General features: G+C 41.0%; 1 protein-coding gene across 1 annotated transcript in view; it reads left to right on the top strand.

The window, feature by feature from the left end:
• Nucleotides 1–19,555, top strand: part of IQCA1 (IQ motif containing with AAA domain 1) — a 110,467-nt gene that overhangs the window by 46,850 nt on the left and 44,062 nt on the right. Inside the window, exons 7-8 of the mRNA XM_026087749.1 lie at nt 6,923–7,007; nt 15,322–15,480. Of these exons, the coding sequence (XP_025943534.1) occupies nt 6,923–7,007; nt 15,322–15,480 (244 nt within the window). The remainder of the gene's footprint in view (nt 1–6,922; nt 7,008–15,321; nt 15,481–19,555) is intronic.

The raw sequence follows: 19,555 nt of genomic DNA, 5'->3' as shown, positions 1-19,555 counted from the left end.
CCTTACAGGAATTTGTTCTCTGGTCACCTTAATCTTACCTCCATTTCTGTGCCACAGTTGCTCAATTTAATACTCATCTTCTCTAGGTTTTTCTAAGCTTTAGCATGGGTTGGATGTTATTAATTCTTGCAAAAGACATCAGTTACACAGTTGCATAGATGTGACTGACTCGCAGTCAATTCAATTTGAGCTCCAAGAACATTTTTGCAAGCCTTTGTGGGGCAGGGTTGCAAAATCATCATCAGCAAAACATTGAGTGTTGATTTTACCAAATTTCTAGTCTGAGAATTTTTTTAATTTAAGCTAAAACATTGAAAAAGTAAAATAAACCTTTTAATATCTCCTTAGCATTATTCATGCTTGTGTTGCCTTTAATTTTCATTCAAAAACTCAAAAGCTCAGCAGCAACTTGTAATGCCATTTTCCCTAGTGTCTGATTCATTAARAGGTGAAAACTTACTGCCATTTTAAACCAGGAATAATTTTTGCCAGAATTTTGACATTACCCATAAGCCAAAAAACTCTTTTCCCTCCTTTTCCCCTGTGGCTTAGCAGGAGGCAGGAGAACCAGGAGTCCTGGCACAGAAAGCTCACCATCACCCAGGCCAGTCTGAAAGGGAGCAGAGAGATCCCCTTTTCCCCCCAATACACTAATTACTTATCGTTGTCTTTAAAAGAGCAGAAGGATCCTTGAAAAGGAAAATTCACACATTACAAAGCAGAAGAGAATATTTATTTCACTCTAAGATTGGGAACTCAAGAAGCTTAAGAACAACTGTACTGGGTCAGCCAAAGGTCTACCTTTCCCGGCCAGCAGTATTACATGTAATAAAACTATCAGAGAATTACCACATTCCACATTTAGGTCTGTCCCCTCCAACAACTGTTCCCAACTCTTATTTGGCTTTGAAGCTTAATTTTGCCATTTCAGATCTAAAGAAAGYATTGGGTACACCCAAAAGACCATCTATTGTTTCCAATTATGGCAGTTACTGTAATAAAGGGTATCACCTTTCCCCACAAACCTTTCCTCACTCTCATTCCTCCACGCGAATGTTTCTCCTTGCACATTGTTGGCCTTGCAGCACTTGATCTTCCCTTTTTAAAGCAGAATATTTATCTAAAAAAACAAATAAAGGTTCCAATCCTCCAAGCACTTATCACTGCGAGTCACCCCACTGAACTACTTCCTTGCATAAATATCGCACATGCAAGCAAACGCTTGGAGGATCAGAACCTTAAATAAAATGTCAGTTCTAATATGCCCGTGTCCAAACCCATTAAAGATGACAAGGAGCCTGTGGAAATTAATCTTGCTTTATGGGAAATTCTGTATTTGTCTAGGTTATTTATTCTGGAAGTGATTTTCAAAGAGCTAAAGAAAGCACACACACAAAAGGGAAGAAAATGCTGTAGCAAAGACACCTAAAATAAATCAAGGCTGCTATTTAAGTGGTTTGAGAGAACCCATATCAGGTGGGATTTCAGAAATTGGCAACAGTTGCAAAGGAAAGCAGGGCTTATTTCTTTAAAGGGTCCCCCCCACCCTTGTTTTTTATTCATTTTCTGTGCAAAACACTCTGCTGTCCCTCTGCCTAGAATGTACAACCATCATTCATGCCTTTTCTTCTGTACACATCCCACATCCTTTCTTACCCTCAAAAGAGTTAAACATTCTTTTTCCTCCAAAGAACAATTTTTTATTTTCCTGACAGGGTCTTTTATGCAATTAGCTAGAGAAGTCACGGCCAAAAAGAAAGAGTAACATGTGTAAAACCATGCCAGAGAACAGAGTAGGTAGTAACTTGTTGAGTCTATTACCAGAAAAATATGTTTAAATCAGTGGTGTTCTCATAAATCAACAGCCATATTTAGCCTTAACTGTAACCGTCCTTGAGCAATGTGGAATAGAGGGAAAATATGAAAGAATAAATAGTGATGCTCCTCAAATGTGGGGCAGCAGAGAGGGGGGAAGCATCAGATGAGACAAGCACAGCATAGGAATGCAGTATCCAGAGTTATCACCAAGGCAAGGAATTCATTTTAAGGTCAGGATTGAGGTGCAGCAACATTTAGCGCTGAGCCTTTCTTCAGCAGAGATTGCCAATCACACTGACTCATACCAAGTCTGGTGGTGATTTGGAGATGTCAAGGAATCATTTGAGCCTAGTTGAAAGCTGGACATTTCTGCAGGTTGTGCACTAAAAGAAAATTGAGCCCAGAAGAGGCAGAACCCTATGCTACATGACCAGAGACAAGAGTTCACATTGCAGACCATAAAAGGTCATTCTTTCTCRATTACATTTGACAGATCTAAGTTATTATAAGAGGAATAACTTGGGAAAAGGGGAGAGCAACAGCAGTGAAGCAAACAGGAGAACAGAACGTAACTAGAGAAACAACAGAAGAATCTCATTAGGTCCTTTTCTTACTTAGCCAGGAGAGGGRAAAGCAGTCGCTTTTCTCCTCTCCATCTTTGTACATCCCCTTACTCTTCCGGTTGAGCGGCTCTCATGTAAATTTAGGGCTCCCATTCTTTCCGATTAGAAGGCTTTTCTGTAAAGCTACTTACCAAGCCCATACTATGCTCCCGTTGAAAGGATTTTCCTGCTCTCCAGAAAAGTAATGGATTTCTCACATGTCACAGTTTCTAAAGGSCCCGTCTCCGCAGTCCTTCAGCAATGTCCTTAGCAGCGCAGATGCATTTACTAGTTCCATTAAAGCTGTGGCTCTGACCCAAGGAAAGGTATTTTGCCTACCATCAGCTCTGTTTGGCAGTCGTGACTTTGATTTGCAGCAGTGCAAGCAAGGCTCCCATAAATTTCTGTTCAGGGGTGGCTTTRTTTTACTCACTGTCCTGTGAATACGCACTGGGGAGTAGGTCGCCCACAAAGAACCATCGGCCACTTGCCAGCAGACTGGGAAGTAACAGGTTTTGTGACCCTTAGACTATAAAGGATTCTCAAGGTTACTGCCACTGCTGAAGTTTGTATCACRTGGATGGAATTTCTTCTTTGTCCTGCCATTAAGTCTCATCTTACTCACTTCTATGCAGCTGCCGAGTCCAGGYCTATGGAGCAGCCGTGCTTTTTACAAATTTTACTTGTTCATTTAGGCAAACAGTTTTACTAGAACTACATTCTCCATATGAAATCTAATAGTTACRGTAGAATTTGCTTCTGCTTTTTCTTGCTGCCTTTAACACTTTGTCAGTTCTCCCAGCAAAGCAGTCATATTGAAAGTAAGAGTTGCTTCTTCCAATTCTGGCATTTGCACATTTTTATGAGATGCTGGAAAAGCACAAATGGATTTTTTTTTTCRTCCCTGAAAATGTCAAGTTGATAATAAGTAACAGACTGAGTTTTGATTTGCCACAGAACTAGGTGTTTGATATGTACTGTATCTCTCAAATATATTACACACACTAATGCTCATCTTACCAAGAGCTTAAACTTTTTACATTCTCCTCTCCCCATCAATATGCAACCAGATGCCCAGACCTTCCTGACTACCAGTTTTGTTTTTGGACAGTGTTCCCTTTTCAGTGGCATGCAGAGAAGGTATCAGAGTGTATGAACTTTGTGGGTAAGCTAGATCACAGATACTGACATGCAGGGGAAGTGTCAAGGTACTATGAATATGGAAAATAAATGGAAGAGGCAATGCAGTCCAAGTAGTTGTCATTCTTAACCAAGAGAGCAATCTCACTAACACCAACTAGTTGGAAATTCTTACTCGGTGATCTCAAATAAGCTCCAGCTTTTCAGTGACTGTAGTCTCATCTCAACTCATGGAGTCAGGAACAACCCTGGTGAGGGGATAATGTTCCGTTAATCTCCAGTTCGATTACTAGGCTTGTTGCTGCTCCCCCTCTGGAAAGCCTTGGTTTCCAGTATGGCTATGCCATTTTTACCCCAGAGGTGAAACCAAGAAGGATTTTCCTTGTAAAAGCCCTTCCCTATACCACAGTTCCAGGCTCCAGCACAATTAAATAGCATTCTAGGCTTGAGTTTGGAGCAAGTTCTTACATCATCTGGTTTAATTGCTTTCGCTATTATTACTGCCTCAGAATTGGCTCCAGTCACTAACACTTCATCGTTGATAGGACATTTTAAAAGGGGGGAGCCATTTATAATTATTAACAATTATTACTGTAGAACAACTTGAAAATCATTCCACATGTTTGGAAGATCCACCTAGTTCAAGAGATGTTCCCTGGCTTTAATGCAGGACATGCCTGGTGGAATCTTCTGGGGTGCAGATTACAAGGAACATAGCTGGTGGAATGAGGATATAGGAATACCGTAGGGCTGTTCACCAAGTGCTCACTAGCTGCTCATTTTATCCTGAAGTTTTGGCGTTACCAAAAATGATACAACAAGCTTATGCAAAACACAAATTCAAGTGCAGTTCAAACCAAAAATAGTATCCGATTACAAGTGCATGAGATTCAACCCACTGCAACAGCTCTTTGAGCCAAATGCTGCCCAAGAGTGAACGGGCACAGAAAATGGAGATGATGTTCAAAATGGATTTTTTACCTGGAAGATCAATGGCAGAATTTTCCTATATAGATTTACAGTCCAAATAAACCCCTGGCTTAACCTCTAAACTCAGAGAGAAGAATTTGGCTGTCAGAGTTGTGCATACTTTCCAGGCATTACAAAAATGAAGCTGTAGCCATTTAAACCTAGAAGAGAAAGAGGAAAACCCGCAAGGAACCGCATAGTGCAACAAGACTTAAGAATAATGTTCCATGACCAATTGGACAGCGGTTGATACACTAGGCAACAGTACCCATGAAAGGAGGAAGTCCAGGAAGAAATAACAAATGTCCCTACAGAATTAGCATGACCCAAATGTTTGGTAGCTGTCTGCTCACAGGTCACCGATGATCATAGGAACAGACATTCACCATTGCTCTCAACCAAAAGACCTCRTCCCCGAACAGCTGACCAGTTAGTAAATGGACTGACACTTTTTACACAACTAGGGGGAAAGCTTGACATTGCTTTCTGTTCGCCTCAAATTATTTTGCAACCTAAGCAGTTGCTGTAGCTGCTGCAAAAAGGTGAGATGCACCATATCATCCCAAACAGCTGCACTAACTGTGAGCAGAAGAAACACACACAGAAAATACAGATTATAAACTGGAACCAAGTTCCAACTCTGAGACTTCGATAGTGATTTTCCACAGCATTCAGACATACACTCAGCATACATTTCCAAAGTGCAAATATTTCCATCTCCTAGAGCAATAAATAATTTTAAAATAAAAGCTCATACAAATACCAAATCTACCACTAATAAATATTGAAAGTTGGCATTGATATGACGTTGGAGTGGACTCCAAGCTGATTCTTCATCCATAGCAAATATTGTCTTTCCTGCCTCCCAGCTAGCATTAATAATAAAGTAGCGACAACCTTAATACCAGATTGAGAATTTTGTTGCTGTAAGCTAGACTTGTAGCAATATTTAAAATACAATGTTGCATTTAATACAAAAATAAACTTTTTCTGGCTGCTCATAAAAGTGAAATATGGTCTAGCATTAAAGTAACCGATCCTGTTTCTTTGGAGCCCCAAAGCCCATTCTTGCTAGGTTTGAAAAAACACACCCACAACGACATCCCTTCGCTCATGCAGGCTGGTTTCTGGGAATGCAGCGACCAAAACGCTGCATCTGTTTGCATAGAGAAGTCGTAATTGTTGAACATGCAAGTCAGGGTGCCTACAACAACAGACAAATGTTTGTTTATTCTTTTGTAATTGGTATTACATTAATACTAGAGTTGGCGATCCAAACCATAGACACAGTACTACAGGAGCACAACAGATCCTCTGTTCCAAGGATCCCAGTTTAAAATTGAGTTTACTGCTCAACAGTAGACTAGGAAAGTCCCTAAAGGTACCACTTGTTTTCAAAAGCAGAAAGCACTTTTTATGAATCATGCTGACCTTTCTCAGTTATTTTCTTCTCAAGGGAAATTTCATTTCATTTAGAGGAAATGTTACCCTTTTGTTTGAAAGCAGCAAAAGCATTTTTCTGAAGTGTCAGAATTGCCTTTGGAACAGAAAATCTGACTGAAATAATAAAAAAACAGAAAATCTAACTGATATAATCCAAAAATCTACAGAAGTGAAAGCAGTGAAAGATTCTTATCAACGTAATTGAGCTGTAATTATTTGTATCTTTTAATCTCTCCCTGAGAGGTCTGGAAACAGTGTTGTCCATGTGATCCACAATACCTTACCACAAAGCCATCTGCTACCCCTTCCCCAACTTCCATCACCACCCAATTTTGCAAGTCCAGTGCAATTTTAGAGGGTGGAGATCCTCCCACAAAAATACACCTGGAATTTGTAGATCAAAACCAGATTTGAACTGAATGATTCAAAAAAWAATAATAATAATAAAAAAGTTGGATGCTGAAAGCAGAGCTATGAACCAGCACTTTAAACCAAGACTGTAGGCTATGAAGTTGCCCACAGTCCCATGCCTCAGCTGCCACAGCAGTGACCTCTGGAAGACAGACAGGGCAGGCAGCTGAGAGYGAAAACCTCAAATTTTACAAGATTCAGCAGAGCTTGTGTCAGCAACCAAGCTCCTCCTAACTTCAGCAGAACTAGAGTTGCAACACGCAGTGGCTCCGCACACCTCTGCCCGAGTGAATCAAGCTTTCCCTAAGAACATTCACTGTTTGATGGGCCACATGACAAGAGATCTGGGTTAACTGTTTTAATGAATTTGCCAGTCCAGAAAACCACCCACAATAATGAAAAAACACTGTCCTAGGGGACAGCTCTCTCCATTTTTAAGTAGGAGGCAAGGGTATGCTCCCCCACCATCTAACACCTTTGTCAATTCAGTGAAAAACTTTGGATTTTAATCCTATTTCCATCATTTGTTTCTTACACAGGCATATCGTTGGCAGGTTTTCTGACTATCCTGCTGAAGAAGCAGGAGGTTCAACAGCTACTTTCTCTCARAAAACCCCAGAACAGGTACTGTCACTCTTTAATACAAAAAGCTAATGAGATTAGAGAAAATATCCACAAAGCATGTGTGTTTATGCATGCAAATTACAGACTGATATATRTCTGTAACAGAGCTAACAGCAAAGGGCTCACTACAAAATCCACGTAGTTAGACTGGTGCTAGCTACTAGTGGAAATACATATCAAATAGTTCAACCCTAGACTAAAGAACCTTGGTTTAAATATACAAAGCTACAAAGTTCGGTTAACCTCAGAGGATGAAATTGTTTCCAGTGTGTCTGCATTCAGTATCAGCACAGTCTACCAGTAATTAGGTTAGTTAAACCAGAAAAGAGTTACTTATGCAGGTGGGCCTAAGCCTTGATTTACTGCCAAGGACCCATTAAGCAAGTTTGCACAAGGGGCAAGTTCAAGTGAAGGAAGCATCTTAGTTTATCTTGTATCTTTTTGCAGTGATTACAGTTGTTTTTCTTGGTAAAAACTCTCTACTGGTTTCTCTGGCTAATAAAAAAAGCTGATAATCTCTTCCTCTGATATCTGGGTGTCACACAGAGAATGCAATTAAGTCCAGTTGGAGCAGTAAAGGTAGCAGTTGGCACTCAGAGCCATTTCCACCCTCTACAACGATTTTAGCAGAATAACAAGTCTGTTGAGGGAAACTGAACAGGAAGCCCTGAACACAGGAGCAGGATTTGGCCCCCGAGTGAACCAGGYGTGGTGGCTACTAGTGGGCTAGGAAAACTAAACAGTCGCAAACTGACCTCTGTGGTSCTTATTATAAAGTCCCCCTGTTGAGACAGAGTGTTGTATTCATTAGCTGCTTGCAACTGAGGATCTAACACAAGTATAATGAAACAGTATTTTGGATTCGGTCTTTCCCAGAATCATAGGGAAGAGCCTGGGGCATTCCAGCAGGATGTATGTGGTTTTAGGAGATGTAAATACAGACTAGCCCAGCCTAAAGCACAGTACTCAAACTATTAGTTACTTTGCTTAGCAAAATACACAAGAAAACTGCTACAAATAGCTCTCCGTGCCTCACATAACTGAGCTTAGGGTACGCTCCCGGTTTTAGCCTGGTTCGGCGTACGCTAAGGTCAACGCTGCAGGTCTCTGCGTCTAAGTTGCTCTGTTCGGTCCCAGAGTGATGGGGATCAGTGCGTTCAAGTTTTCAGCCTCTAAAGTAGAAACACATGCCCGAGTCAAGAGGGTTTTGTTGGCTGTTCTAAGCAGCAGGGGAGCCGCCCAGCAGGTAGGGCTTGTTACTGAAGAAGGCTTCAGGGGACGCGATGCTAATTAGACCTGCCAACAACACGAATAAACAATTCCAAAAGAAAATGCGATGAGAAATTATACCAAGCAAAACTGGATATGGTGGTAGATGCTGGAGAAATGTTTTCCCTGTCCTCAATCCAGCTTTGAATTCCCGCCTTCAGCTATTTTTCTGCCTTTCCTGAGCATCTGCTTTCTCTTTGCATAAAATATAAAGGAAGTCTGAAGCCTAGAGAGATTGTTTTACTGCCTGTTTTTCCCTGCATAAAAGAAAAATATCTGGAAGAAAAAAAAATACACCTACTTTCCCAGCAAATTTTCACTGGAAATTATCTGATTCCAAAGAGTTCCCAGGACCCCCCCCCCTTTTTTTTCTTTCTGTTAAACCAGTAAAACGGAGCAGAATACCTTTCACATACTCTTAACGGATACTCAGAATGAGGTGGCCAAAAAAAAAGAAGAGTTCAGTATGTTCATGATTGTACCTGAATGTCAGACAAGTAAAACACTTTTTGTTCATCTGAGTCAGCCTGCATATTAAAAATCCCAGAGGCGACTGGTTTTGCTCCACTCTGGTCTGCTAGGCAAAATAGTAAATGAAATCCTGGCCCCATTGAAGTTAATGGGAGCTTTGCCCTTGACTTCAGGGGAGACTAGATGTCACCTCTTGTATATATTACCTTCTGTGAACGGGTTGATTACTCTCAAGTTAAACTCCATGAAAAAAATCAGGACAGAACTGTATTTAAAAAGTGAGCATTTTATAAGACTTTGGTAAAGACACTTTGGGGAAAATAAAATACAAATTAATCACTTCACGAACCATTGCTGCATTATTATACATTCTATATTTCTTTATCTTTTGACAACTCTGATCTCACCTGAATTTGTAATGCAGCTGGCCTTCTGCACAAACTGCTTTCGTGACATTTTACAAATACTTTTCAAAAAGGTATGCCAAAGAGATCCTGACGCAAAATACTTGGCTATTTAATTGGAAAAATACATACTGTCTCTTGACTGACCAGATGCTTTTCTTCTCTACTTCTTCACATACTCTTCTAGAGAAATGTAAGATTTTCTGAGAAATCAGTGTAATCTCACTGCATCTGTTCCAGATGTCTATCCCTAATGGCTTTTCATGCTTTGTTCCAAAGATAGTCATCACATGCGACAATCTTCGGCTTTGCCTTTATACTGCTGCCAACAAAATTATGATCCATTTCTGTAGTTCATTAAGTCTCATCATCATGAAAATAAGCCAAGAGAGTTGCCATTTAACATTCACATCATTCCCCCTCTCTCCACCCACCCCCTCATTTCCAATATTCGGTAGCTTATCAGAAAGAAGAGACATTTGCTTATTGAGATTTTGGTTGTACATTCAATTGCTGCCTGGAGGACAAAGTCAGTTCCAGATCACTGTCATCGCAGTATCTGATCCAGCAGCAATAGCAAACAGGTTAAAAGAGGATATGGTTGTTGCTCTGCAGACACATGCTCCTGATCTTCACTTGGCACTCTGTAAAATGCTATGCTACAAATCAGTATTCATTATTATCAGCAGCTAAAGATCCTTATGAATCCCAGGAATCGATTTGATTGTGAATGGCAGTGCAAGAGATCCCCAGTAATTACTTAATATCCCCTATTTCCCAGGGATACAGTAAAATGCTATTATGCAAGCAAGTACTGCGGTGTTCACACACACCTAAGTATTATGTTACTCACTTTCACCAAATAAATGCAACAGAAATAGCTTTAAAAAGTCAGACTTATTCGAAAGTGTCTGTGGAGTTGTACTGTCTGGTGTCCAGTATTCTACAAATACACCTTTCTCCTGACAAGTAATACATCAACCATAAGATCTTTCAGTAGATGCATACAATTATGCTCAGCTTTTTTTCTGGTTTCCACTCTATTCTGGATGCTTCTTAAAAGAAGTCTGAGACTAGATTTTCACAAGTGCTGATCACACAGTCCCATCAACTGGATCTGGGCACCTCAAAAACCTTACAGTCTCATTATTTCCAATTAACCACATAGAAGAGGGGGAATCAGTGTCCTTTAGGCTACACAACAGACAGATGTGTTCACCTCCAGAGAACACTTCACCTCAGCTAAGTCATTCAGCAAGCAGACTCCTAGTTTAGAGACTCTCTACTGCCTCCTGTATATGATGGCTTGTATCCACTGGCTGAAATCAGTAGCCTGGGTTGCGTGCCTAAAGTCAGACAGTATCAACAACCCCTTTTCGCCTCTCCCACCCTCCTCCCCAAAAACCTACATCAAGCCAAGCTAACAGATTTTTCATGAACGTGTTTAACAGAAACTAATATTTTGAAGTGTTTGCCAGAAAACAGGCAGAAGAGCAAGTGAATCTTACACTGATGAGTTAAGCCACATTTGGGCGACATCTGCCAAACGGAGAAAGACTAGAGCACGTATGAATCGTTGACTGAAACGCATGACAGACTTAAAACCAACTAAGATTCTGCAAGACTCCATGAAGCTATGAAATCCCACCCATCATTTTCAACCCATTTCTGCAACAAAGATACCATTGGGATTATTTTTAATAGCTTAAGGTTTGCATACAGGGGCACATCTGAAAGTAAACAATATTCAGAAATGGCTTTCCGAGAGAAAAATATTAAAGCTATACAAATGGATTCACCCACCAGATGGAACAAATCCAGACCACTAGCCCTCAGCTAGCTTGATGGGACAGAGTCCCAAGTGTACCATAATTAATGAAAATAATGTCTCCTTCTCTGACTTGAAGAATAATATCACCTTACAGAAATATGCAGCTTACAGAAAGAGTTGTAATTAAGTGTCCTAAAGCTGGAGATGGTGGGGGGAGAAGGAGCACATTTACCAAATCTGCATATGATGTGCTAGGAACGCAAACGGACAGTGCAATGGTTAGTATGTTACTCTGGGATATAGGGATGGCATTTCCTCCTGCCTCAAACACTCCATACAGCTTAGGAACTAAACTTTGGAAATGGGCTCTTCCATTATAGCCCTTACTGTTGAAAAAGGAGACATGGTAAAGATTGAACTGTGTGCAGATATTATTTGAAAGGGCTGGTGGAGGCTGCTTGTACCTATCACCAGTGCAAGCCATTCTTGTTCTGAGATTAGTCCCCAAATATTTATCACAAGTCCCCTTCTCTGCTAAAGGAAGAAAAGAAACACACCACAATCCACTCCTGGATAGCAAGGAAGAGGAGTTTTTCTTAGCATCTTCCTGAAAAAGCAGTCACACCTCATCTATTTGCCACAATGATTTCAGGCAGTCACAGGAGCTGAGACAGACGCTGGGTGTTAACTCTTCAGGAAGAATCTATTTTGAAATCTTAATGTGCACTTAATGTGCACAAAGGCCTGTTTTCCTGGAGAAGCAGCTCTGTCTTAGATTTCAGAAGTTTTTTCCTGAAGAGTTAACACTCAAAGAGAAAATTTTCTAAGAACAGCAGGCTATGTGCATAAATGTGTACGTTCAAAATGTTTTTAGGGCCAGATTAGCAAGGCTCTGAGACCATCTCACCCACCACAGCTGGAGTTCCAAAATTCCTAAATTCACTCTATCACTACTTATCATTTATGTCCCCAACACTAACAAAAAAGGCAAGTAGTCCAGTCAGCTCTTCTTACAAGGGAGGAGGAAGTGCTTATTCTCAAAAAAAGATACCTCAAGTACCTGCTTGACAGAGCCAATACCAAGTTTTTAAGAACATAGTGTTTGAGGAACGCAGAACATCAAGTGGGTTCTACTGGCAGCTGGGCTCATACACCAGCATCAGGCATTTCCATCCATAGTCCTCACTTTTTATAACCCTCGCTGCTTTTAGTGGCCCTACCTTTTCCCCCCCAAAAGGGGATTGCAGTAACTTAACTGCCAAACTTTGGAAACACACAAACTAATGTATGAATAGAGAAGTCATTTGGCTTTTATGGAAGATGAGTTAGAGGAAAGTCTTTTCAGCCTCAAAAGGAAAAGTTACTGAAGAAAAGTCACCACTAAGTCTGCAGAACTCCTTCAGCAAGACCAGCAAAAAAAGCAGACTAAATAAATTCATCCACTCTTAACCTATGCACATTCTCTTCCCCAGCATTAGGAGTTTTCTAAGTGCTTTCAGCATCGTTTTAGAAAGAGGCAACTTGGCAAAAGAAAGGGCAGTGTAAAATAATTTAGGAAGACAACTACTTTTTTTTTTCCTGTGAAGTTTTCTTCAACAGAAAAAAGGTACTACACTGTGGGTGAATTGTATAGGATCTCAGACTAACCTTTGCTTGTCCTTTCCTTTGTTTCCCCTTCTTTTGTCAGATTCTTCAGGCATCTCCTTGCAGCTGGAGGTGAAATTGTACTGTGTGTAAGAGTGCAAACCATTCAAGGTTAGATATGCAGCCCACTTCACACCATGTCCCAGTCCTCTGCAATTATAGAACTGCTTAGAGCAGAGGTGAAGAGAGCTGGAGAAGCTGCACTGAAGGAATGTAGGAGAAAAAGGGTACCTGACAGGGAAAAAGAAAAATTATCTTTCTTCTGTCATTCTCTTTTGGGAGGCAAAGAGCCACTTCAGAAAAGTCCACAAGCTGACAGCATTGCCAGCTATGTGGCTTTCAGTTCAACAAAACTACTTGGCATCTCAGCCTACATAAGCATCACCAAGGAGTCCATGAAGGAGACTTTAGAGGTTTTATTTGCACCTACACAATCTCTATCCGCAGTCACTCCGTGCGTGTTTTTAGACTTGGCTTCTCGTATCACTGTACCTTTCCCTCTCCCTCCAAAGCTGATGTGAGATTGCATCCCTACAGTAAGCAGGCATATGGACCCAGCAAAATGAAAGACATGAGGTTTATCTGCCTTTTAAGCTCATGCCTGTACTTAAGCCACCACACCATAGGTATCCAGCAGGCTTTCCTAGTTTACACTGTCATACATAAGCAGTACTGAGTTTGCTCTGGACTTGCTCTACACTCTAGCGGCCAGGCTGTCTCAGTGGGTAGGTCCTTCTGTGTGCAGGCAGCGGCTGGTCACAGCAGAATGAGGCACTTTGCCTTCATTGACCTACAGGTGTTTATCAGTTGCATAGCTAATCTCTCAGTGCTCGTCGCAGGCACCATTTATCTCCATTACCCATGTTGAGTGATTAGTTCAAGACGGCACCGTAGCTCACACCACACAGAAGTGGTTCTGTGAACAGGAAACAAACTGCCACCTTTCTCTGCCACCTTGCAAAACTAATCAAAGCAAGACAGAAGGATATGGACAGTTCAACAACTCAGTTCTGTTCTAACAGGTTCATAAGAACAGAAAGCGTCTAACCCCCTTCGCTATCACATTATTTATCTGTATAAAAACATGAAAGCAAGTCTTTCCAGTCAGAGTCTGGATACACTTAAAATATCACCAGCAGAACTCAGAAGTGCTGCCTAAAATTAAAGCCTCTCGCAGATTTAATGCGTACTTACAGGAATCCTGCTGGATAAACCCGCTCCTGAGATGTTGCAAATGGTTACAGTTACCCTGTGGTAGGCAGGCGGAGCAGAGGTCGGAGGCAGAGGTTACAAGATTGGATTTCTGGAAGGGTACTGATGCTATGGTAAAGGATACACTTTGAGTAGCTCTGTTGATTTTGGATACAACAGGCCTGCTGGGACACTAAAAACCTATTTTGAACTCTAGTCAATCTATTAATCTATCYAAGAGAATGAAATGCTTCGCTGCTTATCACCACAAGATATGACTGAATGGTGCTTGGGGTTTAAATTACCATATTTAATTAAATGTAAGATACTGAAATGCTTGGGGAAATCCACTAATGAAATTTCGCTGACTGCAAAGTATAGCCCTTGTCATTGTCCCCCTCCTTCCACTAGCCAATCTTTAATGTGTTAAAAAGCATTCTTTAGAAAACAAATATTTTTACTGTTACAAGAAACATTTGTCTCAGGCTTGGGAACCTTCTATTTTCTACTCTTCTTTTTCACAGTACTGTCAGTATTAATGGTCCATTAATAAATTTCAATGGCCACACATCTTTTGTTTTACACTTACTAGTAGATGATCAAAGAATTCATCCCTGGGACAAGAGAGCATGGTGGAAGGTGCCTGGAAACAGGAGAACAGTAGAAAAAGCCAAGTTTCACCCTCTGCCTCTTTTCCGATAGTAGAGTATAAATAGCCAAGAACAAAACTAACRGAAACTCAGGTAGCTCCACCAACATCAGTTACTACTATTTTGCAGGGATAAAAATAGTAGGCTCTGTATATCTCTACCCAATATTTCTCACCCACTAGAACAATTTCAGTCTTTAGCCAAATATTGAAATTAGACATGCCTCAAGGCAGCCTCAAAATCCATCTCTATAAAAATCAATCTGCCTTAAAAACACCAAGACAAATTCATAGTCCAGGTCCAGGGGGGGCTTTTAGTTGTATGTCATTAGGATATTGCACTTCTGGGTGGTTTCAGGAATTGGTCTTACTCCATAAAAGCCCTTGGCGGTTTGGGATATAGAGAGAAATCACCTCTTTCGCAATGATATATTGCCGTAGTCAGCACCTCTGCTCACACTCCCAAGTGGGAGTGCTCTCAGCATAACTGAAGGGGCCTCTCCATGGTGGGTCCACTGCTCTGAAATTCTGTCCCCTCCCATGCCCAAGGTCTGCCAAAGTCCAGATCTGTCAGCTCTTGGGTACAACTCAAGGTCTCCTTTTTCTTCCTCTCTCACCTCAAAGATGATTGCAGAGGGTGAGGGTCACGGCAGCTGCAAGAGGCTTACGACTGCCGCGCACCACAGGATGAGCCTTTGGAGTTACCCTTGTCRTCATCTGAACGAAAAGGGAAGAAACAGTGGTTGGTGACTACATAGCCACAGACAGCCCCCAACCAACATACTGGATATTAGAAAGCTGAAACTGAGGGGGAAAATACACACTGGTTCATGACTCATACGGCACACATCTGTAATGCACCTTGCACATGAAAACAGTTGACCAGCCCTTCACCTTCCTTTCCGTCTCTTCCAGGTTGCTGCAGAACTGGCTGCCAAAGAAGAGGCTGCTTTRCAGGAGAAGCCCAAAAAGGGGAAAAAAGAAAAAGAWGAAAAAGGGAAGGGAAAAAAGAAAGAAGAAAAAAAACAGAAAACAGAAAAGAAAGTTAAAGTAAGGCTTCCTGCAGGAAGAATGGTAAGCAGTTGGTGAAGTAGAGCCAAAGTCAAGCCATRCGTGGGCAGAAACTATTAACTTATATTAGAGTAGTTGCCAAGGCTTCAGAAGACAAGAGTTGTCTGAGGCCAAATTCCTCTCAGCCTTTCAAATGCCTTGATGGTCCTGGGGACCAAGGAGCTTTGAATTTTACATTCCTCATATTAGGAATGGAGTTTGCATGGCAGCAACTCAGTGAACTCCAGTGGGAAGAGCTGATACAGGCAGACAGAGGGCTGGAGACAAAGGGAAAAAATACACTTTGCAGCTTTGACATCGTTGCCAAGACATTGTGCACTTTGCTCATTTGCAGTTCTCAAAGCACTGGTGCTTTTTGCGCAGACAACAAAACAGTGGCCAGCTCTTTAGCTGAGCATTTCCACTTCTGATGTGGGGTCCAGAAAAGTTAGTCACTGCCACTCCTGCACACAAGAACTAGGAAATGAGAACGCTAGTCTCATTACTCGTCTCAGAGCTTGCTTAAATTTCAAACTAGTTAAGTACACTTTGCTAAAGGCCAACTGCTTGTTTGGTGCTACAAGCAAATATTTTGCAATCCTGTAAATAACAGTCAAGCATTTTCAGTTCAGGTTCTTTGGCTAGGAACTCCCTTTTGCTTCAAGTCACATGGACACCACTTAATGCTTGAGCTGCTAGTATGATGTACTCCCTGAAATCTTTGAAGTAGCACACTTTGGGTTTTCCAGAAGGCGTGCTTTAAAACTATTTCAGGAGCAACTTCAGAGGAGAACACCTAGCAAATGGTAGAGCAGCCAGAGGGTTATGAGACAGTTTCACCGCAACCTTCAAAAATAGGCTATGCAACAAAAAGCGTGGGCTTTTGCTAAAGCAGTAGCTGTTGTTTCTCATTTGCTTTATAAGATAAACAAAGTTGAAATAATTTTTTTTCCATAAGTATCATTAATCTCTCACTGAGAAGAGAAGGGGGAGTTTTCTGGGACAAAGCCTACTTCTCATTGCAARTTTTACACAAATCAGACTTTAATCCTGGAACAATCATGTAACAAAAAAGATGCTTTTCTCAGAAAACATCCATCAATCTGACTAAAATGGATGTGGCTATCAAAGTGTTACCTTACAACTTAGATAGTGTTTTCATCTGGCAAAGATACTATTTGGATAGTGTAAAACTGTGCCTGCTTTGCAACAATTTTTCAAGTTTCAAGTTTCTGGGTTTTTTTCTTCTTGCTTTTTTTTTCCTCCTCCTCCAAATGAAGATGTACATCAGGCTGAGGGAGCAGCCTACAGAAATGTGCCTTCCAAGCTCTGTTAGCCTGATGTCTCAATACCATCCAGAAGGGGTAGCAGCTGGCCCTGYGCAGCCACATGGAGAACCTGAACCTTTTTGAGTTCTGGTCATGCACATCTTCAAGCATTAGTGAAGGCATCAGACGCCAAGCACTGGAAGGTGGATTGCAGACACTGCCTCATTGTGGCTTGGCCAACAGAGCTGAGCCCACCTCAGCAGGTCCCAGAAGAGGGTACGATGCCTGCTGCCCTAAGCCCAGTAAATACCGATACTGAGTCATCCCCAATCCTTCTGGCAACGAGTCCTAGCACAGAGTTCAGCTCTGTGTGACCCTTTGTTACTGCGACCCCCTAAGCCTGCACAGGCACTGCAGAGCTCTGCGGGAAAGCTTAGATAAAAATGCATGTACAAAAGCATTTGCTTAGAAAAGCTTTTGAAATTACAGCCTTTAAAGAACATCGTCATTCACAGCTATAGAATCCTGTAGCTTATCATAAGCCAGGTTCAAGTGGGAAGCATTTATAAGGGTCTCCTCTAATAGCTTTCTAAAGCTTTTTCTTTATCCTCTGTCCTTCCCTATGCAACTGGCCCAGAGCAAAGCCCTGTGATGCCTCTGGTCTTGCAGCACAGGCAATGGAAAAGGCTGCTCCAGACACTTCAGTCTAAGTCAAAGCAAGAGACTAATGTTCAGGCACACTCAAAATGCCAAACCTAACCCGAGCTTCCAAAACCAGATGGCAAATTCACTCATGTGCATAAAAACATGACTTTCACAAGGTGCACGTGACTCCTCATTGTTTTTCACCTTAAGATAAGAACCAATACAATACCAAAAAATGAATCTCTCTCCCCTCACAGCCTCTGAAAGGTTGTTTTGAAAAAGTGGTGAAATAAAAACGATATAGAGCTCTGGGGCTATATAACTTGATGTCATTCTTGTCTCTTCAGCCATCACAAGTCTTGTCAAGTAAAATTCTGAGCCACTATATCAGGTTCTCTATGGTTCATTGAGAAAGAACAAAGGGAACATTCTTTCCAAGGTTAGAGCACTGACAGGGAAAAAATAGTATCCAAGACCAGTTGAGAAGTAGTTGGAAAGGTTCTAACAGCAGGACTCTTATTAAAATAAGTATAGGCTATAAGTCATAGTGATGCAGTCGGGGGGGGGGGGAGAAGAAATCCTACCTTCAGTTCTTTAAGAAAACAAAAGTTTGATCCCAGAAGAAAATTTAAGTATTTGTGAAGCCTGATAGCAATCTTTAAAAACACATATTTGATATCAAAGTAATTTCATTTTCTTCTCTGTAAGGTGTTGATCCGATTTCCCATCAGGCACCCAAGAAGGAAAAAACTAGCTTCAGCGCCATACAATCCCTCTTTCTCATGGCAGAGCAGAAGTTAGACCAACCTGACCTGTTCCGCACAGTAAYGTGCTGCAACCTGTCTCGCTCACAAGACACGAGCAAGGCAGCACGATCCCCAGATTTCATCCAGCAACATTCAATAGCTATATGCGTTTTGCCATTAGTGAAATCCATCAGCAAAATCTCCATAGCAATGGCGCACAAGGGACTTGATTCAGAATTTTCCCTGMTGTAGAATGAGAATCCCTTAGCACAGGTCAGACTTTGGAAAGGTTCAGAAACATATTCAAACATTTATTTCCATATCTGTACTTAAAGCAAAGGATACATTGATGGTTCAAGGTGCTTCAGCACGGAATAAGCATAGAATCAATTTGAACATAGAAAAAATACATCAACTGACTCCAAAGAAAAAGAAGATCTTTACATTAACTCTTACACTATTAATATAGGCAAGAGGGAATAGGGGGCAGCATTCTGCAGCTGATCTTTAGACACACAATGGTTTTGAACAAAATCAATGAACCTGACACAGCAATATTAYTTGCATCAGAGTATAAAATCACTGAAGCTAGTAATTAAAATGATTTATTGGTTTATTTGTAACAATAAAAGAAACGTTAATTTATGCCCTGTGATGTTCAGAAGCTAAAAATGAGTACCAATCCCATTTTTAGGCCTCTGCAGGTTTTAGTTTTTTGGGGGGTTTTAATAATTAACAAGTGTCAGTCTCTCTCACAACAGTATATTTTAATTATTTTTTGTAAAATACACATCACTGAARAGCGTTTAAAGCAATACAGCAAAGCTGGATTCTGCCTATTGCAAAAGGCCCAAGGATGAATCAAAATCCTACACACTGAARACTGGAAATACATCAGAATAACTGGGAATTTGAGTTCCAGGTGTCAAATCCTCAAACACTTGCTCTGCTTTACCAAAATGGTTCTTGACCTTTGAATCGACGCACTCCTGAATCTTTCAAATGCATCTGTAGACCACGGGGTGGAAGRGATAAAAGTATTTAGGCTTGCATGTCTTTATGACCAAGCTTTAATTACTGTAATGCCATTTTAATTAAAAATAGATATTTAATAATTCACATGCCCTGGCTGCAGCTGTATCTGCTGGTAGCAGGCACACTATGGCRCCCAATTAAAGGCACATATAGAGAGGGAGTTGAGGAGGGGCAGTTATTTCAGAGACTGTCCCTTACTGATAAATCAGCGCTTTGCAGGCTGCACATTCATTAAAGCCTTAAACGACTTGTGTTATCTCGCACAAATCCACATTCATCTCCTCCCCAGTGATCTAATTTTCCACTAATAACTATTACCTTACTAACATTTAAGTGCTTATGATTGATGTAATATAAAAACTGATAATTTTCGGACAAGTTTTTCCATCAGAAATACTAGTTCAG

The sequence above is a fragment of the Apteryx rowi genome, unplaced genomic scaffold (genome assembly GCF_003343035.1).
Source record: "Apteryx rowi isolate R43461 unplaced genomic scaffold, aptRow1 scaffold_12, whole genome shotgun sequence".
Taxonomy (NCBI): Eukaryota; Metazoa; Chordata; class Aves; order Apterygiformes; family Apterygidae; genus Apteryx; species Apteryx rowi.
This window is presented reverse-complemented; position numbering and strand designations above follow the sequence as displayed.